Source organism: Pyrus communis, chromosome 4 (assembly GCF_963583255.1).
Source record: "Pyrus communis chromosome 4, drPyrComm1.1, whole genome shotgun sequence".
NCBI classification, from domain to species: domain Eukaryota; kingdom Viridiplantae; phylum Streptophyta; class Magnoliopsida; order Rosales; family Rosaceae; genus Pyrus; species Pyrus communis.
The window spans coordinates 10,341,476-10,366,516 of NC_084806.1; the positions used below are offsets into that span (position 1 = coordinate 10,341,476).

Genomic DNA, 25,041 nt, shown 5'->3' on the forward strand with positions numbered 1-25,041 from the left:
ACTGCGTGAGTAGTAAGTTAAATTGAAATGAAAGATGATTTAATATATATTTATCTTATATAGTGGTGGTAATTAGGGTTGATTAACAATTTTCCGTTTATTCTTGCAGAACGGGAGATGACCTCAACTGGTATCTGTTTCGAACTGACGCTCAGATGGGGTTGAATGGTTAATTTAGATGCTAGGAATTTAGGTCAGTGTCAAGGAACCCGTTTGATAATCTGAGGGGCTACCTCTTCCGCCTAAGTGCAAAGCAGCCATGCTTGTTTTAGCATTGTAGACAAATTGATGTATCTGCAGCCTGATTTCTTCATGCTGGTTGTTTGTTCGAGAGTCACAGATTCAATGGTTCGGCTATTTGGACTCGGCCCTTTTAGTAACTTTTTCTGTTTACAAACAAAGCGTCTTCAGTCCCGTATCGACGGAAGGAAGAAAGCGTGGAAGTAAATGCTTGCTGTTTACAAACGACTGTCTTTTTCGTTAGTCACAATTTGTTAATGGAGTAGCCTGGTAGGTCGATGTAACTATACGATGAGGACGATAATCATCAAAATTAGGCGTGCGCCCATTGCGGCTTAAGCTAATTAGCCTTGCTCACACGCTGGTATGGATATGATGTGTCACACGCTGCTAGCCTTGCTTGCAAAGACACAATTTAAAAACATAGAAATTGTCGAAAGAAAAGAAGACACGAACAACACATTGAAAAAGTCGTCGAGGGAAAGAAAAAGATAAATCCAAATTTCTAAAACCCAACAAGCAAAAGCCCTTTTGGCTTTTGGCAGCTGCTGAATCTTTTTGCTTTTTGCAAGCGCAGAAGCTCGAATCTATGGACTCCTCAAAGCCTTCTGTCCGTCTTTCTGCAGCACAAGGGACTCTGGTATCCGCCCAATCCAGCAACCCGCCGCCGCACAAGCTTGCTCTTTCCCACACCTCTTCACTCTCAGGTTCGCTCTCTATCCGAGCTCCTCCTACCCCTGATTCCGATTCCGATTACGATTCCCAGTTCCAAGAATTGGGTTATAGCTCTAGTGGTAATATTAGTAGTAGTGAATCTGATTCCGAGGCCTTCGTGACTGGGGAGGAGTTCGAAACGGCGTCGGAGAGGCCGCTGTTGGCCGACCCAGATGAGGAATTTCTCGGTCCTGTCGAAAGATACGAGCTTTCCTGGCCTTTTGTGGCTGACCCGGAAGATGGGTTCGAGCCTGTTGTTGAGAAAGTTATGGTGGGTGACTCGGGGAGGGTTATGCCCGTTGCTCAGTTGTCATGGGAGAGTGATGATGATGGTGTGGTGGGTAGTGATGGGGTTTTGAGTGAAGTGGAAGACGGGGAGTTTTCGGTTCGGGTTAAGCTTCCGGGTAATGGGGTTGTGGAGAAGCTTAGTGTTGCGCCGAGGGTCAAGGTTTTCGAGGTTGAAGAAGGAGAAGAAGAAGAAGATGAGTTAGTGAAGTCGAAAGAGTCTTTGGTGGTTGAACAAGCTGAACCTGTTGCAAATTTAAAGGGATTTAAAGCTGATGAGGGTTCGGATTTGAATAATTTTTTCGAAGCCAAAAGTGGGATTGAAAATAATGGTGTTGCTGCTGCTGAGATTGAAGATAACGGTCGAAATTCTGCGGAATTGAGCGTTAGTGTATCGGAAAAAGGGGAGAAAGGCAAGTATGTGGCAGAAGAATGCTTTGTGCATTGCCCGAATAGCGACAGGAGTAATGGTGTTGATTTGGGTGTTGAGGGGAATGAAAATCAGAATGTGGACTTGACAACCAATTCGCACCCGAATCTAGTTCCCGAGAGTTTGTATTTGGAAAATTGTAATTTATCTGAACTTACTAAGGATGATGAATTTGAAAATGCACTCTGTAGTGATTTACTTAAATCAATCACACTGAGTTCGCTATCTGTACCTCTCTTATGCAACAATGGGGCGGAAGATGTTGGTGCTGTGCAATTTCAAGGTGAAACAGCAGCATATGGAGCCAAAGTGGAAGTGCTTTTCAAGGAGAAGGAATTCCCTACAGAGAAAGAACAAATTAGTTTCGGTCTGTTTGGGGAGAAGATTATTATCACATCTAGAGTTTCAGTTCTTGAAGGAGAAGAATCGGGGCCGGTGCTGTCAAAAGAGTCCTCGGTCATTGAACGGTCTATTCAAGCGCAAGGGATTGAAGATAATGGTCTTCCTGCTACTGAGATCAACAAGGGACTTGAAAGAGGACCAGAGAAAGGCAAGTATGCGGCAGATGAATCAATCGTGCATTGTACTAATGGCAAAAAGAGTGGTGTTGATTCTAGTGGAAGTTCTGAGGCACCCAAAAGAGGAAAGCATTCAAGAACTGATTTTGGTGTTGAGGGGAATAAAGATCAAATTGGAGACTCAACGACATATTCAGAGCCAAATCCAGTTCAGGAGATTGTATGTTTGCGTAATGGTGATTTGTCTGAAGCTACTAAGTGTGACAGATTTGAATATGCACTGTGTAGGGATTTCCTTAAATTGGTCACGCCAAGTTCCTCCGCGACACGCAGTCGCATCTTTAGGGATGAGACCAAAGTCGAAAGTTTCAGCATAAATGGAACAGCAGCTGAGGTAACTGTAACACTTTCAGATGAAAATATGGTCACCGGACTCAAGTTTGAGGACCAGTTGGCTATTGGGGAGCAATTGGTTTTGGCCGGAAGTGCTGGAGCGTTGCAATTTGAAGGTGATACAGCACATGGAGCCAAATTGGAGGTGCGTCTCAACGACAAGGATTTCCCTAGAAGGCAGGACCCAACCAGCTTGGGTTTGTCTCTGATGAAGTGGGGAGGTGGTCTTGTTCTAACAGCCGACATACTGTCTCTGTTCTCTGTCCGCAATTCTCAAATGGCTGTTCATGTTGTACTGGACAGCAAGCAAAGGGGCAAAATTGCTATAAAGACGGGCAGTTCAAACCAACTCCAAGTTGCACTTGTTGGGATTCTTTCAGTTGCGGCTTCAATCTTTGGGATTTTTCGCCCGAGATTCGGTGTTCAAAACTCAAGATAATAGGTGTAGTTTTCCTTTTGCTGTTGGTTGTACTTGTCACTACTTTTCAATGTCTAGCACTCTATGTTTATGAAACCAAAACTACGTATTGAAGTTGTTGTACATCATGTCTGAGTTCAGTCATTCCCAAAGTTATCTACTCTGTCTGTCGTCTCTTCGAGGACATCTGATAGAACTGAAACGACAGAGAAAAGATTAGCATGGTCCATCAGCAAGGATCAACGCATAAATCGTTTCAATTCAACTTTCAAAAGTAAACGGTCAAAGTTATTCGGCCTTGCACTCCAAGTTTCTATTTGGTTGCCCTATCTTTTCAGACTTGCACCCCAAGTAATTAATGTGCCCTTTTTCTTAATTAAAAATGATTGAAATGAACAAGCTCTCTGTTTATATAAACCAACTTTCAATGCACCATTATTCATGTTGAAAAGCTTTAAAGATTCAAATCCCAATTCCCAATCATAGAAAACGTGTAAGAATTCTTCTTCTTAATTCTTCAAATTCTCATTTACTTGTTGGTTCCTTTTGCAAATTCTTCTAAATTCTCTTAGCACTTGGCACACAATTCGGTATCATATCATAGATCGATTCTCATTATGCAATTGGGTTTTAATATTTTAGGTAAGTTATGAACCACTTTTGCTCATAAACACAATAAAAAAGTATATATATATATATATATATTTTTTTTTTCCTGCCAAACGAGTCTCAAGCTAACGACTTCCTTGTAAGACATGACAACCACTCAATTTTTCTTTCAGAAATTAAATGTTTAAATTTTTATAAACAGACTTAAGCGTGTAGCCAAGTCGATATGCAATATGTACCATATTTAAATTTCTCTTCTCATGATATATAGATTAATTTAGTATAGACTATTGTTTGTATTAAAAGACACTGTAATGAAGCTAGGAGAATAGAAGGATTTATTTTATGCATACCCATGTTAAATTTTGTCTCATGATTTTTAATTGCTTTGTGACTTATATAATTCAATGATATATTTACACTGCGTGTTGTATGTGTTTTATTCAAGTCACATAATGGGTCAGCCGTAATAATTTTGTTCGAACTTGTCATGAACGAAAATAAAATTTGACTTTTCATGAAAAGAAGTATCTCTAAATCGTACTACTAATTACTTGATTTATTTAATTCAAAAGCTAAAAATAAAAAAAGCTGTAAGGGGAAAAAAAACCGTACTACTAAGAAACCATATGTGAGGTGAAAAAAAAGGAGAAAGAATATGTGAGAAATTAAAAATTAAAAATAAAATGGGTTGAGCCGTCCACCCTACCCGTTTCTTTGACGGGTTCGAACCGGAAAAAACAAACGGCTGTAACTTGCAAGGTTTTGGCTGGTTTTATCCGCATTCCGGATGGTGTTTCCCTCTTTCTGCTAACACTCCTCAGTCCCAGTCCCCAAAAATGGAGAAGAAGCTGCTCTTCCAATGAACTTCAAATCCATCGCCGCCCACTCTTGGGCGCTCCAACCCAGGGAAGCCGCCATGGCTGTGATTCAGACCTCCCCCTACAGGGTATATACATATACACGCACGAGACATATATATACATATCTGTATTGGATATAAACGCGCACACACGCAAACACTTGTTTTGAGCTCGCAGTTTTCTGTTTGTTTCCCGAGAAGGTGTTGGGAAAAATTAGAGAGACTTGGAAGTTTGGTTTGACATTTCAAGCTTTGTGTGTTGTTCCAACATTTCTTTTCGAACCAAGTTCTGAAGTAGTTGAAAAGGGTTTCCGGATCAGTAACAAATCAAAAGCGTCTTGTTTTTGTGTTACCTTTTTAAAGTTGTAATTTTTGCTTGTCAAATGGTTCTGGTTATGAAGTGATAATGTGCTTGAATTCGGATTTTTCAGTTTGAGTTGTGCCCGAAAGTGGATTACGATTCCGGTGTGTTTGTTTGCATAAAGTTAATATTTTTACCGGCATATGGGAGTATGAGGCATTTTTGGGCTCTTTTCTTGTGGTGTGCACCAGTTGCTTGATGGAATGTCACAGAGAGACGTCTCGATTGTGTTCTCCATGGTTGGAGTTTTAAGTGAATTTTGATGCAAATAGAAGGAAAAGATTATGAAATTTCTGCTGCTTGTAGCTTAAATTCTAAAAATAAGAGCAGACAGAACTGATTTTCCTAAATCTGGAAACTGGCTCTTTTTTTTCTTTCTATATGACAGAGTGCAAAGACACTATAAATTCTCTTAGCTTCTAATTGGAATTCGACAACCGAACTGAATCACTGGTGCAAATAACTAACTGTGAACTAAATTGTGACTTAATATTAACAAAGAAATTTAGATTTCCTTCCACACGTCTTACATGACCTTCAGAGTTCTGAATTGTTCTTTCCTTTTCTTCTTCTGAATTTCTTTCGACATAGTTATACTTGAATAAACTGTTTGATTCATAATTGAGTTCAATTGGTCATTTGAACATTGGATTTGTATCTTATTTAACTCCATCTTAAATTGTGTTGTACGTGATCAGGTTCTGTCACAAAGAACTTGCTCATCTTTTAGGAGCACAGCTTCTGTTGGCTTATTTTATTTCAGAGACAGGTCTTCAGTTAAAGTTTTCTCTCTCTTTAACATGGCGCACTACTCTGCTTTTTCCAATGATGAGTTTGGTTCTTCCTCAAAGCGAAGATCTCGAGGACCTGTTATGGCCGCAAAGAAAGTAGCTGAAGGTGTTTTGTGTGTTATTATTCTTTTTTTGAAATTGGGTGCTTATAGTGTTGATCTAACACATGATTTGTAGAGATTTCCTTTTCAAATATTTAAATTTTTTGTCCGAAAACCGAACTAGTTGTAAATTTTGTCTGAAAGCCAAACACGATACTCCTTTTTTTTGTTTAGGGAAAAAGCAAGAAGAGGGAAAATACAAGCACACGGTTGAACTGCCAAAGACATCATTTAGCATGAGAGCAAACTCTTTAACACGAGAGCCTGAAATCCAAAAAATATGGGATGACAATCAAGTTTTCAAGAAAGTTGTTGGTAAAAATACAGGGGTGAGTTTCATGCCATGCCTTTCTTGGATTTAGGTATTTTTGACCTGGCATGACTTAATGGCAAACTTTTACTTTCTTGGTCAGGAAAATTTCATTCTTCATGATGGTCCTCCGTATGCCAATGGAGATCTTCACATAGGCCATGCTTTAAATAAGATTTTAAAGGATTTTATCAATCGTTATAAGGTATATATTCCTCCTCTACTTATCCATTCACTATGATACGTTTACATATATTTGGCATTTCATCACAAACAAAACAACCTTTTTAGTAAACAAAGGGGGTGGGAACACCCAACAGAAAGAAAATTACCTTGTTAACAGCTTGGAAACTGAATAGTATTGGTAAACCAAGTTTTAATTAATAAATAATGATTGTTCCAGATCACCAATTGCTTGCTAGCTTTTCGTATTCATGCTAATGTTAATATTCTAGCACTCTTGAGTCTTGAACAACAAAATGAATTGAAGGCTTGCACAACAATTTTAGCTCTCATTTGAATAACATGGTGATATCTGGATTTCATTTGTTCTACAGTTCTTTTTAAGTATCAGAATAGGTCTATACATTTCTACTTTGGGTGGTGGTTAAGAAAATAAAAAAGCATGAGAATTTCATGCTGCTTTACAGTTATTTATTCAACTAATATTTTGATGAATTATTCTCTTAACATACTAAAAGAAATAAAACAAAACAGCTTTAGTTTCGTAAACCCAGCTCCTGTCCTCTTTAAACATGCAAACTAAGCTACATTTGATTGGCTGTCAAACTCAACGACCCCTTCACAAAAATAAGTAAAGTTCATTCCTGTATTCTTTTTCTGTGGGCAGCTTCTTCAAAATTATAAAGTTCATTATGTGCCTGGTTGGGATTGTCATGGCTTACCAATTGAGTTGAAAGGCAAGTACTGCTTCGTTCATATTCATTTCTGTATCATGAAAACCACTTTTAGAGGGAAAACAAGTTGAAGAAGCGTAAAATCCTCTCGGTTTCTCTTAAACTTGCCTTCATTGGTAGAAACCAAGGTTTTTATTTTTTATTTTTTATTTGAAAGAGAAGTGGAAAAATCCAGTTAAGTACAATAGGTTTATTTTCCTTGGTGCATGTGATGATTGACTTCAGCATCATTTTGATCATTTCAGTTCTTCAATCACTTGATCATGCTGCTCGAAAGGATCTAACACCAATAAAGTTGAGAGCAAAGGCAGCCAAATTTGCCAAGCAAACCGTTAAAACTCAGATGGAATCATTTAAGGTAAATACCCTTTATCATGTCTCATATTATTTGTCTGTGTTTTGGCTCTATTAGAGTGATTCTTTGGAGATGATTCTCTTGCCCTTTCAGGTATAAATTGCAATTTAGTTATGTTGTTAGGATGTTGAGTTTTCATTTTGAAAAGGAAAAAGAATAATAAAGGATTTAGTATTTAAACAGATTGGAATATTCTTGAAGATTAATTGTTTCATCTGATTGCAGCGTTATGGAGTGTGGGCAGATTGGAATAATCCCTATCTCACTCTTGATCCAGAATATGAAGCTACTCAGGTAGTCACAATGCTCATGCTTTGTTTGTAGACAATTAAACTGAATGTAACTTGTAGAAGATTGTCAACAATCCTATACTGTGGTAAAGAGATTTCTAGACTTCATATAGCATTTCTTTTACTAACAGAAATTACAAAGAAAGAAGAAGTAATATATGAAAAATGACCTAAACTTGCTCATCATTCTGTTAAGGATATTGATGCTATATGTTGCTGAGTCCATACAAGTTTATCTCACTTGTGTCATATCATTTCCTAGATAGAAGTGTTTGGCCAGATGGTCCTTCAAGGTTTTATCTACAGAGGCAAGAAACCAGTTCACTGGAGCCCCTCATCACGAACTGCTCTTGCAGAGGCTGAGTTGGAGGTGAATCCACTTTTTCTGTGATTCTTGTGTAAAAGGACGTCACTTATCATGTATTATCTGATTTTGCTTTCTTACATTGTATTGGTTTAGTTCCTGTTACTTGACTGAAACTTTTATATACAGTATCCGGAGGCGCATGTTTCAAGAAGCATATACACCATTTTCAAATTGGTCAGTGCCTCTCCTACTTCAGGTGGCTTATTAAATGAGTATTTCCCAGATGTGTGCTTGGCCATTTGGACAACTACTCCCTGGACTATTCCAGCCAATGCTGGTGAGTTTCTTTGCTGCCTTTTTCAAATTGCTAAAATATTGGTAGCAGCATATTATTACAGTTTTTATTAATTATAGTAGTTTCTTTTATTTTTATTTTTATGGATTTCAAGGCAATAGCAGCCTACTAAAGCATAAGTATTTGTTAAAACTCATCAGAAAAGTACCACAACTGTGGTATATCATTGTGTGTGAATAAGGCTCTACAAATAGAAAGCGCTATGTTTATGTTCATCTCTATACTCTATAAATAAGCTGTTTACTGAAGCTGCCTGTAGTTATTTTGCTAAATTTCTTCGGCTTTGATTTTGCAGTACAAACTTCTTGATCTTAGTCATTATTAATCGGTCAATTTTTTTCTTAATCTGTTTACATTATGCCTTGTGTATGGGACAAGGTTAACTGTTTGTAATTAAGCCTTAGCTTGATTTGGAATATTGGATGAACGGACTTTGAAGAGAATGTACCATTATAATCTTTGCCACTTCTCACTTATAATAGAACTTGCTAGTTGCTACGTAATTAAGAATTCTCATCTTTCTAGTAATTCGTAATAATTAATATGTGTTTTCTTTCCTACATAATAAAGCATTCTCACTTGTAGATATGAGCAACTGCCTTGATCATTCTAAGTAATAATTTTACTCTCCCTGTTTCATTTCACAGCTGTTGCAGTGAATGCCAAGCTTTTATATGCCATTGTTGAAGTACAGTCAGTCCCAGAAGATTCTTTATCTGATGGAAATAAAAAGGGAAGGCCTGGAAATCTTTTGAAGGAAGAAAAGAAGCCTTTCCTAATTGTCGCTTCAGATCTTGTGCCAGTGTTAGAAGCAAAATGGGGTGTGAAGCTTGTTGTTAGGAAGAGGGTGTCAGGTTCAGATCTGGAAAACTGCAGGTTACGAATTTAAAAAGATACCTATGAAGATGTATTTAACATAGTTATCTCCCTGTTTCCATCACAGATGAAACTGAAAACTATTGACTCTGTGATATCTAATTTTCATATCAGGTATGTCCATCCAATATTTAATAGGGAATGCCCGGTTGTCATTGGAGGAGATTATATTACAACGGACTCAGGAACAGGACTGGTCCATACAGCTCCTGGACATGGTCAGGAGGATTATGTCACTGGCCAGAAGTACGGACTACCTATGCTTTCTCCTGTAGATGATGATGGAAAGTTCACTGAAGAAGCTGGAAAGTTTTGTGGGCTTGATGTGCTTGCGGATGGTAATATTGCTGTTGTGAAATACTTGGATGAACATTTATCAATTATCATGGAAGAATCCTACAGTAAGTTTCTTTCCTTCCACTTGAGCGGATAATTAGGGAACTTTCCTATTATTTTTTCTTCCGGGTTATACCAAGCTGAGTCAGTGATAAGCTCTTCCTTCTGCTATGCAGAACATAAGTATCCATATGATTGGAGAACAAAAAAGCCAACAATATTTAGGGCAACTGAGCAATGGTTTGCTTCAGTAGAAGGGTTTCGTGACGCTGTTATGGATGCAATTGGTCGTGTAAAATGGATTCCATCTAAGGTATTGGTCAGGACGGCATAATGGACTAGTCTTCTTTGACTATTTATTATATAAATAATAAGGTCATATTAATTATCTTGGACTCTTACATAATTAATTGTGCCCTTTGCTAGCTTCTTGTTTTCAACATTGCTTCATCATCTAGCAGAATCTGAATTCTTGTATTTGCAGTGTTTCTCAGTACTGATATGACAACTTCAACTGCATTTCCTCAACTTACACTAAGTTTAATAAATATTTCACTCATATTTAGGACAAGTAACCTGATTCGCCTTCATTAAACTTAATAATTGATCCAGTTCCACCTGCCTAGATGGAAAATGTGCTTGGAAATATGAAGCTTATGTATTATGTTTCCCTAGGGGTTTTACCGATTTAACAGTTGTAGAATTAAACATTATTTTTAGTTCTGGATTTACATTAGTGTGCATGGCCATTGTTTGTTCAGGCAGAAAACAGAATATCTGCAATGACTTCTAGCCGCTCTGATTGGTGTATATCGCGGCAGAGGACATGGGGTGTTCCAATTCCAGTCTTTTATCATGTCGATTCAAAGGAACCTCTTATGAATGAAGAGACTATTGAGTATATCAAGTGTAAGAGCCATATAGATATCACTTCACTTTCTGTCTACTCATTGCCAAAAATATTGTCTAATGAAGATCTTAAAGAAGTTAATATGTGCTTTAGTTGAGCATCAGTAGGGGATATATCTAACTGCATATGATATGAGGGTTTTCTCACTTTTGCTAATGCATGTCTGTCCGTCTGTGCCCACACGGGTGTGTATTTGTGTTATTTTAGTACTTATAAGGAGATAGCTAGATAGATCAATCAATCAATATCCATATAAACAGACTGCTCAATTGATTAGCTTACTTTTAATTTTAAAGATGAATGGTGTATTTTGATTCTGTCAAGTCACCTATTTTTGCAGCTATAATATCCGAAAAGGGTAGTGATGCGTGGTGGTACATGAAGGTGGAGGATCTCCTCCCTGATAAATATCGTGATAAAGCATCTGAATATGAAAAGGGGACTGATACAATGGATGTATGGTTTGATTCAGGTATTATTGTTGTAATTATTTAACCTTTGTCAACTCCATCTTCCGCTGCTTTATAAGAATATTCTTTATTGCTTGCTATGAATACATATAGATAATTTCATCATTGGTGTTTATATTTTCCTTACAGATGGGCAGTCTTGAAATATCTCATTTTGCATCTCAATCCATTTGTATCGCCATGGTCATTTTTATCATGTTCATGTATGTAGTTATACTTGTTTGGTTGAAACACAATTGATTGTTTTGCTGGTATGTGGTACATATAATGGTTAGTTGTCGGTTCTGATGTATAATCGCCTTGCCTATTCCAGAACATATTTTTTTTAGGGTCAAATATTCCGGAATATAATTGAACTTTGCCTTTTCCCTTACCATATTCTATATTGGGACCGGTATGTGTTTACTATTTTGGATGTATGTACATAACTTGCATCTAACCTTTTCAGTGCTATAATTTAATTTAATTTTTTATCTCTTTACATGGATTTAAGTAAATGGATAACATTCTATTTTCAGGCTCTTCTTGGGCTGCAGTATTGGGAAAAAGAAATAGCCATAGTCTTCCGGCAGATTTGTACCTTGAAGGTATGGATCAGCATCGTGGGTGGTTCCAGAGTTCTTTGTTAACAAGTATTGCTACTAAAGGTAATGAGAATCAGGACATATTCATTTATCTTCACTATGCAATATAACAATGAATCTGGCTGTTTTATTTTTCGTTTTATTTTGTTTAAGTAGCACATTTGTGCATTACTCCTTGTGTTTGAATTGTTATTAATTTTGGGGATAAGTCGCACACATTTTCATTGGAAGTAGTGTTCTTTATTTAAGACAAAACATCCTGTGGTTCTGTCTGTCACCCATACCTAATGTAGTTTGTACTGTTATGTAAAGCAGTTGAGTCTTTTGACGGAAAAAAGAATCACATATGTTGTAGGAAACATATGCGATTTTTTTTGGGTGCATGATTTATGTAGGATAAATATGGTTAAAAGGCCACGTTAATCCTTCCATTGCATTATCTTCATACCCTTGCTCTTTCAGCATTGGCATCATAGTTGAATAAGAATAGTATGTTGAGAATGCGAACCAGACTTAGATTGGTTGATAAGTTATATCTTTGGAATTAAATATCTTGACTGCAGCATTGTAGTGAGTACAATGTAGCCTTTAGTCTCTCTAACAACAGTAGTTGAACGTAGAGGGAAATGGTATATAATTTGAAAGAGTTAAGCAATGCATATACTTGTTTATGTGCAGGGGTTCATTCTTATGTATGGATTCTAAGCCACGGAGGCTGATTTCATTTTACAGAGAAGTATTTGTTTCAAACAGTGACACCACATGAATTTGTTACTTTTCTTCATTACAGGAAAGGCTCCATATTCCAGTGTTATAACACATGGATTTGTATTGGATGAGAAGGGTTTGAAAATGAGCAAATCTTTGGGTAACGTAGTAGATCCACGGACTGTGATTGAAGGAGGCAAGAACCAAAAGGTCAGTAAAGTAAATTTAAACCTACTCAGTAACCACCTGAACCAATCTTCAACGGTATCTGGATACTAAAGTCTTGTTCTTCTTCTGGCAGGATGGCTATGGAGCCGATGTCCTGCGTCTCTGGGTTTCTAGTGTAGATTATACAGGCGATGTAACAATCGGCACCCAAATTCTCCGTCAAATGTCAGATATTTATAGGAAGATGCGAGGAACATTGAGATACCTTTTGGGAAATCTTCATGATTGGAATGTATGTTCAACATTCACAATTAGTGCTTTTGAGTTAACAAGTTTCACTCAATTAAAAGTTCTACACTTTTGTTATCTTAAGACTTTCAATCTTTTCTACCTTTTGCTGGATAAATATATTTCATTGAAATATTGTAATTGTCCTCTCTCTCCCTCTCTCTCATGCATCAACTAGTATTTAAAAGATGTTTATTTCTTTTTGTATGTTTATGCTGCAAGTAAGAATTCAGTTTCAGACAGTTTTATCTCGGTCTGTTGTTTTCACTTATATATAACTACATCCTCTTGGCAGGCTGATAATGCTATCGCATACCACGATCTTCCCATGATTGATCAGTACGCGCTGTTTCAGCTTGAAAATTTTGTGAAGAACAGTAGAGAGTGCTATGAAAATTATCAATTCTTCAAGATATTTCAGGTGAACTTTTTGTTATTCTTGTTGGTTTGATTTAGTTATGTTTCTGTTTAAAGCATACATTTTTATGCTCAATTAGTTGATAGCATTGTAAGTGAGACTTTGTTTCTTGAAATGGCTCCTAGAATATATACTCATGTATGTAGCAACTTTAGAGATCATCCCTCTCTGAAAATTGGGAGTTGAATGAGAAAGGATAAATCACAGAGATTTACTGAAACTGAGATTGTGCCAATTCATAAAACAGCATACAATTGCCAGTATGGCTGACAGTTTGGTACATAAACCAAATAATTTGAAGAAAAGCTTGTAAATATATGGTGGGTTATGTCCCCTTTGAAAGAAGGCTTAGAAATAAATCCACCATTCTTGGTTTCATACTGAGATGCCAATCTGAGCCACTGGAAAATTCGTTTAAAAAGCGCAGCAGTAGATAGTCTCTCAGGGGTTGTTGCTACTGATTCCTGATTCTGTGTCAACTTAGCCCTTAATTTAGCTGGAGAACTTTTCTTGCAACTATTTAATTAGCTTTCTGCTTATTTTCAGATCATACAGCGGTTTGTCGTTGTTGACCTCTCAAATTTCTATTTTGATGTCGCCAAAGATCGCCTTTATGTTGGGTAATTCTTCCCTTGCTCAATGTACTAGTTCTATGCATGTGCTTAACTCCTGTATCCTCATTCTATGACCCGCGTGATATTCATATGCATTTACATTGCAAGTTTTCATTTTCTGTGGACCTTCAAACGTTGGCTTGCGATCTTGTAGTTTTAATCCCAGATTTAGTGACAACGCATGGTTTATCGTTTTCAGGGGCACAAGAAGTTTTACTAGGAGAAGTTGTCAAACAGTTCTTGCAGCACTTCTCCTATCTGTAGTGAGAGTGATTGCTCCAATATTACCTCATTTGGCTGAAGATGTATGGCAAAACCTTCCGTTCCAGTACACTGACGAAGATGGCTCTGCTGCTGAATTTGTTTTTGAATCAAGATGGCCAGCTTTGAACAACACATGGCTCTCTCTTTCGAAAGAGGAAACTGATTTCTGGGAAAAAGTTCTTGAGGTAATCACCATTCTGTTTAATGTTCACACATTAGTACAATTTGGGGTTCGTACAGTGCATGGCCTTGTGCTATATTACAACTGAATTGTTTAAAGGGAAACCTTGAAAATTTTAAACTGTTGTGCCTATTGGTTTTCTTTCAAAATATAATCGATATCGTAAACTTAGATCTTCTTGTTTGTTTATTCTATTGAAAACATGTATTCACCTGTGAAATAATGCAGATAAATCTAGATTCTTAAGTTAGAAGATGGCTCTTGGAACATTGAAAAAAAAAAAATGACGTGTTGATATCTGTCTCGATGTGTTTAACCTGTTTCTAATGCGTATGCGCTTGTGACCAGTTGAGAACTGAGGTGAATAAAGTTCTGGAGGTTGCTCGTACGGAAAAGCTAATTGGCTCTAGTTTAGATGCCAAGGTCTACCTCCACACTTCTGATTCCAGTCTGGCCTCTAGATTAGTTGAAATTTCTGCAGCCAACAACGATGCAGACACATTGAATCGGATTTTCATTACATCTCAAGTAAGTATATTGATGTTTTCAGCATACAATGGGTTCTCGTTATGGTCAAGAACAAAATAATTACATTGTTGAGGAGGAACTCGATTATTACTTATGTGCACATTCGAATTATATGTTTATATGCTTGCAGGCAGAGGTTCTCTCGTCCTTGGAGGAGGAGCTGATTGCGAATATACCGCACAAAGGAGAGTACCTCATCGAAGAAAACATCAAAGTCTGGATTGGAGTGTCTCGCGCCGAGGGCTTAAAGTGCGAAAGATGCTGGAATTATTCACCTCAAGTTGGTTCCTTTCCAGAGCACAACACCCTTTGCAGCCGCTGTTATAATGTGGTTGATATTCAACAGTCTCAATCTCCAGCTGTAGCTGTGGTCAGTTGATATTCAACTGCAAAATCTGAAACGTTCCAACCAACATTAGTCGATACGATATGCATCATAAGAATTATTCACCACAAGTTGATTTGTTCTCTATGTTGTATTCCGGCTGTACGATATTTGCTCGGATTCCGTTTCTTTTCGGGTTGAGCAGACAAGTAGCTTTTGTACAGCATATTGCTTAGAGCTGCATTTGCACAGAGCACCAATTGAAGATTTTGTTGAATATTTCAACCAATACATGATGTATGGAAATTTCCCAACCTTTTTGAAGAAACCATGGGGTCCGGCGATAATAGTACGTTCTATGCGAGATTAAACTAACCGTTGCAAAGGTCCATTTGATCTCTATGTGCAACATCTAATTGTGAATATTTCACGCCAGTAAGTGGTACGTACCATGAAATCAATTTGGAAACAAAAGGCTTCAAAATGTCTATGACCAAACTTTGCGCAACATTCAGGCGTCGACCCAAGCGGATACCAGAAAACTGAACCGTCGAGTGTCTACGCAGCTATTTCAAAGATTTTCCTTTTGACAAAATCAGTGGATCCAATCCCTTACTTTCTGGGTTCAGTTTCCGACGGTACAGGTTGTCTGAGCCTTCAACTCGCAACGGAGACATTACTGGTGCCTTGGCATTTCAAATTGACATAACCAGTTAGGAAGCGTATCTGCAGGTGGTCGATCGCCTAGAAAACAGACCGAGTCTCATTCATAAGCTGGTGAAAGCACGATAAAATTTGCATAAATCTGCTGCACAAGCCACTCAAATGAATATCTAATTTACAGGGGTTAAACCCTAAGACATGGAGGGAGTGAGAGACCAGTTAAACAGGATGCGGTGGACGACTAACAGGGGTCCCTAGCAGTTGCTAGAGTTAAAACAGTTTATGTTACAAACAAACAGAGATCAAACGTTCTTCCAAGCCCCCGCGGATTTGGCAAACTCTTCCAGTAAGATCTTTGTTCCTGAAGTCGGTGATGGTGGTTGTGGAAAAAATTCAGAATCTTCCAAATCCTGGGACTGAATGGGTATATCCTGTAACAACATAAACCGCATTAGCATACTCTCTTGACAGGCAGAGCAAGAGCATTTTTTCTAGTAAACGTTTGCAGGACAAAACCTGGTATGTATACTTTTTTATGTTGCTCATAGAGGCCCTGGTGATTTAGTTAATCATTATGCTTTGACCCGAAAAACAATAACTCAAATAAATCAGAAGGATAGGGTCCAGTTGACGGTGATAGCCCCTTACCTGCGTCTGTATTTGCTGATGTGGTTGCGGATCTTGGGCAATTGTGTACGCTTGCGGTTGGGACATTCTATAGTAGGGCTCTTTGAGATCAAGTTTACAAGAAGATTGCTGAATTATTCCTCCTTGCTCGGCACCAGGGCCCCACATTTTAGCTGAAGAGTGAAACCATAAACTCGTTAGAAAACCGGAAAAAAGAAATCTGAAGCCAAAACGAGTGTTATATTAGACATTGACCTGCCAATGTGAGGTACATTGTGTAACTTTGAGCATTGTGGGCAACCATGTGGAGTCGGCCAGTGATTTCTTGTCCCGCCATCACATAAATTGGCTGAGCGAGAACGCAACGTAATTGGTACCAATGGGTGGTTGGTGCACCAGGCGCAGTGGTAAGCCACCTTTGTACGGTACTGTAAGTAAGCAATGTTAAAGCAGTTATGAGACCCACAAATTTGTATTCATAAATGAAATGCAGAAGATTATATTGATTCCACAAGATCATTGATTCATTGATTCAGATGATTACCTCCCATCAAACAAGACATCGAACCAGCATGCTAACCCATGCACTCTAGTGCCCACTGCAGCTGTAAACCGTAGCGGTATATCAATTTCATACAAGTCCTCTTCACTTATTTTGGTAAAGTCAATCACATGAGAGATTGAAGGAGCCACCAGTAATCTTGGATCAAAAGCGTCTACCACAGGCTGTACCAGAATAAAACAGAATAATTCAGCACATCACCAAATCAGAGCTACCAAAACAACCACCAATCAAACATTTTGTAGACATAATCTTAAAACATTGAAGTGCTAAACGGTCACCCAACAAGGCAATTCAGCCATATCAGTCTAAGGGAATTGGAAAAGCCTTGGTAATACAAATATTGATGCGGCATATGTCCATTGGATTCATAAACCCGTAGCTCCAAGGCCTAAGCAAATCGATACATTATACCAATCAACTAAAAAGGGACAAGGTACTTTAATTGTGATGGCATAGGGTTGTAGCTATCCCTTATTTCACAAGATCATGGACAGTGAAGAGCGTGCCAAGAGTTTAACCGGATAAGAGAGAATGGGAAATGCAGAGAGTTTAACATGTGAAGAGCATGCCAAGAGTTTAACTTGTCAAGTTTGACTTGATTTGTCCTCTAAGGGTTCGTTTGTTTAACCGGAAAAGAACTGGGATCGGGTTATTAACCCCAATGTAAGTTGGTGTAAACTAGGTGCTATTTAAGAACTGGATTAATTACCATTACACCTTCACTAAACAGGGCTTAATTTAAGCCATTTAAAAGGTGGGCCATAAATAAGCCCAATCCAAAACAAGCCAAGCCTATCCAGACCAGTCCCTACAATTGGTCCAAAACAAGCCTATTGCGAGCAACAAACGCCCCTCTAAGGGTACAATTTGCTTTCTCTCGGGAAAAAAAAAAAAAAAAAAACAAACAAACAAACAAACAAAGGCAATGTTCATTTCAAAATCCTCTTTGCTTCAAAAGCCTAATTTCATGGAAAAGGAGATAGGAAGATACCAGGAAATCCTACAACAAAATTTTCATATAACAAATTTCGAAAGTAAATCTAAAAAAAGGATAAACTTCTATTACTCGAGACCTTATTTACCCTAGACATGTGAATCACGGTTGCAAAACCAGATCAATATCTCGATGTGCGCACATAATATCAGTTGCAGACAATAAGCATTCGTCAACCAATAAGTGAACGCAATATTTTTTAGGAATCTATAAGAAATATTAGACCTGTGAAAAATATCCCTGGAATGCAGATCCATACAATGGTTGCAAATCAACACCATAATAATTTGGTTGCTGCCAGAAGAGGGCCTGTATACATGCAAAACAAGAACATTAATATACATCAAACAAGGAAGGAAAGTGAATGCGCTATACATTCATAACACCGATCTAATATTCTTTTAGATCAGCTGCACTATACATGGCTCGTAGGTTACATGTTCCTGAATGGTTATCCATACATAATGTCATTCCTTGTATAAATTAACAGAAAATGATGACGACATACGCACCTTATTTGCAATTTCAACAAACAAATATTCATCACTGAAAGGTGCCATGTGAATCCTGCATCAACTTGAATTTATGAGAAAAACAAAAGGAAAAGATATAAATGAAAGAATCTCATATTGCATCACCAAACCCAAGAGAAAAATAACATGATCAGGCAACATGTAGGTAATACTATATAGAATATTTTGTCATGAATAGTGACTAAAGCACTGGAAGAATTTCCTAAGTAGTCCTGATATGCACTGATAAATTTTTTATTGCTGGGAACAGATCTGTTGTCTAAGAAAATAAAAAGGCTAAATATTCCAAAGCTGATATATATATATTTTTTTTCCGGATAAACTAATGTTGATATTTTGATGTAGGCACTTGGGTCGTAATAAATACATAGTACCCGTTAATAATGGTGCAACCAGTCAATTTCACTGCTTCATGGTGGAATTGGAGCTCAGTATGTAAGCTGTAAAAAATATAGGTTTTTACCTTCCCAATGTGGGGAACATTTTTCCATTTGGCTGAAGAAACCGATCCCTTGCAATCACATAGGTTTCCAGCATTCTTTCATTAATTAACAAGGTGCCTAAAGCCATGATAAACAAAATGTTATATTAGGTATAGTATCATTAGAGCAGATGTTGCCAAAAATAGAACAAAAGCAGAGGTAGAAAAATATGAGTTTAACATCAACAAGAGCAGGATAAAATGCTCGTGAATGTCTACAGAAAATATATAAAGGCTTACCCATCGGCTCCGAGATAAGGATATCTGCTTTCTCAGGCAATTCAACCTCCTCGACTTTACCTTTGATTACCTATATGTAGATGACACATGGCCCCATTAGAAGACAGGAATAATAAGTAAAGAGGGCAGGAAAGTTAAAAATTACATCAAAAGCCTCACAGTTATCCTTTGACCCAGTAAAGGGTTCCCTGCAATTAGCTTGCGTGCATATTCTGCCATTTCAGATGCTTCCACAGCATAAACATGTTTAGCACCAGCCTATATGGGGCAGAGAATAAATAGAAGACTGTTAATAAGGAGAAAATACGTATGCCAGAACAAAGAGCAAATGATTTCTATAAATATCCAGTTAATCAAAGAGCAGAGTGTACCTGAGCAGCAAATAATGACAAAATACCACTACCAGCACCAACATCGACAACCACACGACCATTAAAGTCCACACGATTTTCTATGACTGCAGCATAATAGGTTCCTGAAGAAAGATAAATAGGACATCACTAACATATTCAACATCAACTAATAGCACTTTTTACTGCAAACTAACAAATTTGGTATAAATTTACAGCATTGAGTTTAAAGCTCTAGAAAACTTCTCTGATCCAAATTCAAAGAACCGTGAAGTTGAAAATAATCAAGAGAGTATAACTAGTGAACTAACCTGTCCTCACATAATCTTGTAACATGTTCTGTTGATGCAGCAGTTGTCCATAGTAATGGAAATACATTTTAGCAGAAGATGGCTCTATTTTGTCGTCAAACTTGCTTTTGGTAGATGATAGTTCTCCATTTGGTAATTTTTGTCCTGCAAGAGTAAACAAAAGCAGAGTAATTGACAAGCATGCAACGCTGCACGACAAGGAGCAAGACAGTCAAAGTATACGAGTATTTGTATGGAAGGACTCATAAGACAAACTTAAATCATGTCACAACAGTATAGCTATGTTCTAGATGTGCAACGATATTCATTTCGTACTTCTTCGGTCAGTTCATCCATAAACAAAAGAAATAGTTAAAATAGTTGTAAGTAAACTTCTGGAACAGCACCTTGATCAACCTTCTTCCATTGCTCAAATGCATGGTGGAAGGCTCCACTCTCCACCTCATTATTAAAATGAATAGTGACTCCCCTTGAATACGATTTCTGGTTCAAGAAAAGCAATGTTAACGGAAACAAACATCTGGCAGAAATTTAATTAACTGTATAACAATTTTGCACATAAAAGTACAACCAACGTACAATGTTGCACAGAAAAGTACAATCAACGTACAATGTTGCACAAAAAAGTACAATCAACGTGAAAATCCGCTATGATACATATTTGGCACTGTAAAAGTTTGCAAAGTAAAATAATCAAAATGCAAACGCGTAAAGATGAATTATTTCGATTACCTCTTTGTCAGTATCAGAACCTTCCGTTATGCAAATTGACTGCACCGGACCTAACTTGAATAGCTGCAGACGGAAAAACACATACCAAAATCAAACAACAGACTGAATTACAACATTGTATCAAGTATTCTACTACGGAGCAAAATCTGCATATACATATATCTATGTATGATTAAATCTTCAAAGCAGTAAGCACACACCACGTACAGAGTAAACTGTTATCGACTAGATTTTCTTTTTCATGTGATTTTATTTTCCTTCACTTTCTCGGCAACCAAACAGAACTTAATACTTTTTCTTTTTTATGAGATTTTATCTTCCTTCACTTTCTCGGCAACCAAAAAAAAACTTAATACTTCTTAACTTACAAAGCTAAACTAAAACAGCGTACTCCAAATTTAAACCAAACCTTAGCAGTTAGGAGATCGACATTGAGACGAGCAACGGACTCAGCCTCCTGCTGAAACCGAAGCTCTGCAACTCCGTCTTCGGCGCTGAACCGAGCCAGCGCCGGCGCAAGAGTAGAAGAAGACGACGACGAAGCGAGCTCGGAGGCGGATGCCAAAGCAAACTCCTGCTGCTTCTTCGCCGCTTCTGCTACAGAGCCCTCCATTATCGCCTTCTCCAACCTCAATCGGAATATTAATTAAACTAAAGAATTTTAAAAAAAATAGGAAAAAAAGAAAGGGCAGCGACTGGTTATTCGAAGACAGTGGAGGAAGAGTGAGAAAATTAGGGTTTGCTAGAGAGAGAAAGTGAAAGGAGGAAGGGATTGGAGAATTTGGAGAGCCGCCAGAGCGAAAAAAGAGGAGAAGAAAGAGAAGAGCTGTTGGGCTTTTATAGTGAGAGAGCGAGATTTGAGGAGAGTCGAGCTTTTGAGAGGGAGAGCTCACACACACTCCTGACACTTCAGTGAAAGGTTCAAACGGGGAACACGTCCTGACGTCTTCATTGCGCTGGTGATGACGTGGGGTGTCTGAGACGGTTGGATTCGGTTGTGGACCCAAGGGATGTCCGTGGGCTGGACCCACCGCCACTAAAACAACACATTGTATCGGGCCGGGTCGGGAATGATAGCCCAAAAACTTAGAATAAGTAAAGTTAAGCACGTAAAATTAAAGCAATTGGTGTTTTGAAAAGGGAGATTATCGATTTGGTAAATTTTGTTTTGTCTCACTGTAAAATTGTTACGAACTTGTTGCAAATTAGAGTAATTGGTGTTTTGAACAAGGGAGATTTTTTACTTGGTAAATTTTGTTCGTAACTGTAAAACTGGAACATGGTGTTACTAGTTCATTCAAGAACGAATGTGTATAGTTTATGCTCGTAATACATTATCAAACACCAAAAACTGAAACCCAACTCCCAACCTCTCTACATCAAAAGACACAACCAAACCTACAATACAGAAGATGGCTTTTGTGCCTAATCCATATTAGTGTGCCATTGACTTGAATTGCTATCACAAAAACGTTCATGTTGCATAGAAATTCTCACTATAACGATGTACATTTGTTTGCATTATACTCTTTTAAGTGTAAATTTGCCAGTCCCTCACTTATAACATGTGAATTATTAGATTTAGGACACTGCATTTCCTCGAAACCAGACAAACACTACTTCGTTCACATAATCTCTATAAATGCATTCCTCCTAAAAATACACGAATCAATCCGATACCAAAAGTTCAAAGTTTAAAATTCCTTCTAACACAAAATACTTAACAAAAACCATCAAAAGTGAATTACAAATTAACCGTGTTATTAACTCAATCCCAACAAATATTAAAAAAACAAAACAAAAATTAAGCAAAAAAAAAAAAGCATCAGGAAGATGATGATGATGGCTTGATAGCTTTGAAAGCAGGGTGCAGCAATCCAAGCTTATCCTTCACCTCCAGGGGATTACTACTCTCATTCCTCACCCTCTTCACTCTCCTACTCCCCAGCGACTTATGCTCGAACCCGTACATCTGCAGCACCTGATTATCCCCAAAATTATATGCCCGGTCCATCTGCTTCAAGCACCGCTCCACCGGGTAATCCCCGAACTTCCCGCACGGCTTGCACCCGACGAAATGCGTCACCAGCGGCCACCTGTGGTCGCCCAGCCCCGGGTGGTGGTTCTCAATCATCTCCTCGTATTTGTCCACCAGAATCCCCCAATAACCGTGGAGATAATACCCGTTTTCCAAGTACACCTTCTTCCCCCAAGTGTCCCTCCCTTTCGCTAATATATAAACCATGGCGGACTGATCGTCCGCCTCGAAAACGGGTCGGCCTTTGAGCTCCCGGGTTAGGACCTTACCCGCCTCGTCCCGGATCTTCCCCTTCGGACCCATCGGCGCCCAGACGTCCAGAATGTCGAGCGACCACTGGCAATTTCTGAGCAGGAACGACCCGGTGTTCAATCCGATCCAGTTCTTGTCATCGTACACCATCTCGTTCCATCCGTGCATAACGAAATTGTGATCCTTGTATCGCTCCCAGGGGACCTCGAACGCCATGTCGGTGAACATGGCGTCGGAATCCATCCACCAGAGGAACTCCACCTCCGGGTGGGACAGGAGGAGCTTCCGGATCAGTGGCAGCTTGGCCCAAAACCCGGCCATTTCCGCGTCCAGTAGGGCAAAATTATAAAATACCTCGATCCCGTGGAGGCGGCAGTAGTCGATTTTGTTCTTGATCGATTTCAATAGGTAGTGGTCGCCGACCGGGTTTTCACACGGTTTGGGCGACGACCCGGTTACGAGCAGGACCCGGGGCTTATTGGGTCCGACAAAATTAGGGAAGCCCGGGTTTTTCTTCAGCCAATCGGACCTCTGCTCGTCCCAGTCCGATATTTTGGGGCCGAGACTGTAGGGCTGGTTCGGGTCCCGCTTCTCGTCGTCGGTTGCCGGTTCGTCTTTGAGGATTTTGGATATGTCGAACTCGGCATAGTTGTTGGACTGGCCGGCCGGGTCGGCGTCTTTTTGGTTGGTTTCGGGGGTGGCTTCCTCGAGCACTCGGTGGGGCTCCACGCGCCGGTTGTGAGTGTAGAAGTGTTCGCGGATATCGTTGAAGTCCTGCTCTGGTGTTCCGAACTTCCCGGCGCCGATTGTGCCGCGCAGGACGACGACGGTTAAGAACAAGCACAGAAAAGTCACCGTTCCGTGCCGCAGCGCCCTCTGGATCTGACGGGCCCGGCGAGGCCCTAAGAACCGGTCCAGCATTCTGACTCGCCCAAGTTGAACTGGAACGTCGATCGGGGGAAAAACTGGAGCTTTTGAGGCTGCTCGCTTTCAGCCCGCAGGATTTTGTACTTTTGATGGAGGTTAGGACTGTAAATATGGGGGAAATGGTGGGCGTTTAGAGGAGTGAGCTTTTAAAGAAGTGACTAGTGAGAACGACAAGCACCAAGCGTCGGTGCGCGTCTGGGGGAAAGAATATCAGAAATGTATTGCTTCTGACAAGTTTCCTTATTTTTTGAAATTATTTGTAATGTTTTATTTACGCTCTTCTCGCACGTCATCACGTTGGAGGGAAAAATACTCTGCGGTCGACTTGGTCGGGACTCGTATTCAACATTCTGTGTGTAAAAATCCACATTCTAATTCGCGAAGCTTTTACATTTTCATGAGAAATGGAGTTTTTGTATCTTTGGAGCGCCGTTGTGTTCCTTTGAGTTTGGTTATTCTCGTGCATTTCTCACCCTTAGATCCACTTGTACGATGAAAATTAGTTTGGCCAAATTAATCTTTTATGTTGTGTTTGAGTTTTTTGGAATTAAGAAACTCTAAATATACTCTTTAATATTTGTGTCAATATTATAATCAAACCGGATCGTTACGTCTAGAGATAAAGTTCCAATGATTTTTTTGTTTACTTTAATGATAGGAATTTAATTAATATTTATATCATGTAATAAGTTGTTTTCCACTTAAGATGTCTTATGTTTAACGAGTTTTATATTAAATTATTATGATCAACTCATATTGTGATTTAAATTGACACATCCCGATCAGGAATGTCCACTAGAATCCCGAATCGAGCTGCGCTGGACTGCACTTAGGCTTTTTGTGCTCTGATTATGTCTACCACACTTTATGGCTTCGTCACCTTCCTGGTGTCGTCCAGCGCAGTTCTATTCGGGATCCTAGTGGACATTTCGGGTTGGGTATCTAGTACTTTGGTTTTTTATTTATTCACTTTTCTATTATTATTTATACTTCCGCACTGTGCACGTGGCTACGTCACTCTCACGTAATGGTCAGCACGCCTTGATTTTCGGTCGGGGTGTGTCATAAATCGTATTTCATTCCCATTTTTCAACAATGTAGTATATCTCTACTAATTAATAAAACTCTCTTTGCCAACCAAAAGAGGATGAAAAGACAAATTAGTCTTCTATCACGCAAAAAAAAATGATGGGCAATAATGTAATTTCACAGGTCCAAATTTTACTTCTTTTTTTTTATTGAAAACTCACCTACAGGTAATGTTAAAATACCTACAACATATATATATATAATAATAAAATAAAAAATAAAATAAAAACCTCTCACTCCCCCACATTCTCTCTCTCTCTCTCTCTCTCTCTCTCTCTCTCTCTCTCTCCCCTTCTCATTTTCTAAAAAAAAA

The 25,041-nt window shown here is 38.6% G+C and overlaps 3 protein-coding genes and 1 non-coding gene across 5 annotated transcripts; 2 read left to right on the forward strand and 2 right to left on the reverse strand.

Annotated features, from left to right (window-relative positions):
* The first annotated feature begins 3,166 nt into the window (after positions 1-3,166).
* On the forward strand, positions 3,167-3,267 carry LOC137733055 (U6 spliceosomal RNA). Its single transcript, XR_011068373.1, has one exon. It is a non-coding gene; the product is annotated as a U6 spliceosomal RNA (small nuclear RNA).
* A 1,038-nt stretch (positions 3,268-4,305) lies between these two features.
* Positions 4,306-15,540, forward strand: LOC137730686 (isoleucine--tRNA ligase, chloroplastic/mitochondrial-like). The gene is made up of 22 exons (XM_068469652.1): positions 4,306-4,556; positions 5,529-5,727; positions 5,897-6,051; positions 6,136-6,237; positions 6,883-6,952; positions 7,195-7,307; positions 7,530-7,598; positions 7,857-7,964; positions 8,088-8,238; positions 8,904-9,132; positions 9,247-9,533; positions 9,645-9,781; positions 10,230-10,377; positions 10,719-10,850; positions 11,367-11,495; positions 12,223-12,350; positions 12,442-12,600; positions 12,892-13,017; positions 13,561-13,634; positions 13,828-14,077; positions 14,422-14,601; positions 14,732-15,540. The coding sequence occupies exons 1-22, from the start codon at positions 4,470-4,472 to the stop codon at positions 14,978-14,980; spliced, it is 3,282 nt and encodes a 1,093-aa protein (XP_068325753.1). The 5' UTR covers positions 4,306-4,469; the 3' UTR covers positions 14,981-15,540.
* Positions 15,541-15,662: 122 nt separating this feature from the next.
* Positions 15,663-21,248, reverse strand: LOC137730687 (probable histone-arginine methyltransferase 1.4). 2 transcript variants are annotated; one of them, XM_068469654.1, is made up of 15 exons: positions 20,832-21,248; positions 20,423-20,485; positions 20,077-20,173; positions 19,691-19,834; positions 19,401-19,504; positions 19,189-19,287; positions 19,030-19,099; positions 18,772-18,868; positions 18,288-18,342; positions 18,001-18,084; positions 16,761-16,942; positions 16,472-16,644; positions 16,238-16,389; positions 16,106-16,142; positions 15,663-16,020 (listed from the first exon to the last, which is right to left on the reverse strand). In XM_068469654.1, exons 1-15 carry the CDS (start codon positions 21,033-21,035, stop codon positions 15,983-15,985), a joined length of 1,599 nt encoding a protein of 532 aa, XP_068325755.1. In that variant the 5' UTR covers positions 21,036-21,248; the 3' UTR covers positions 15,663-15,982. The 2 variants fall into 2 exon arrangements, with proteins under 2 accessions (XP_068325755.1, XP_068325754.1); XM_068469653.1 differs by lacking the exon at positions 16,106-16,142 and having other exon boundaries at positions 20,832-21,247.
* Positions 21,249-22,046: 798 nt separating this feature from the next.
* Positions 22,047-23,853, reverse strand: LOC137730926 (xyloglucan 6-xylosyltransferase 2-like). Its single transcript, XM_068469935.1, has one exon. It carries the CDS (start codon positions 23,631-23,633, stop codon positions 22,248-22,250), a length of 1,386 nt encoding a protein of 461 aa, XP_068326036.1. The 5' UTR covers positions 23,634-23,853; the 3' UTR covers positions 22,047-22,247.
* Positions 23,854-25,041: the final 1,188 nt, after the last annotated feature.

Coding starts and splice junctions, on each gene's coding strand:
- LOC137730926 (XM_068469935.1), bottom strand. CDS start 23,633: ATGCTGGACCGGTTCTTAGGGCCTCGCCGGGCCCGTCAGATCCAGAGG.
- LOC137730686 (XM_068469652.1), top strand. CDS start 4,470: ATGAACTTCAAATCCATCGCCGCCCACTCTTGGGCGCTCCAACCCAGG. Junction 10,378..10,718: donor GACTATTGAGTATATCAAGT/GTAAGAGCCATA, acceptor CTATTTTTGCAG/CTATAATATCCGAAAAGGGT. Junction 13,635..13,827: donor AAAGATCGCCTTTATGTTGG/GTAATTCTTCCC, acceptor TATCGTTTTCAG/GGGCACAAGAAGTTTTACTA.
- LOC137730687 (XM_068469653.1), bottom strand. CDS start 21,035: ATGGAGGGCTCTGTAGCAGAAGCGGCGAAGAAGCAGCAGGAGTTTGCT. Junction 20,174..20,422: donor GTTCTGATACTGACAAAGAG/GTAATCGAAATA, acceptor TTCTTGAACCAG/AAATCGTATTCAAGGGGAGT. Junction 16,943..18,000: donor TCCAGGGATATTTTTCACAG/GTCTAATATTTC, acceptor ATTCTGGTACAG/CCTGTGGTAGACGCTTTTGA.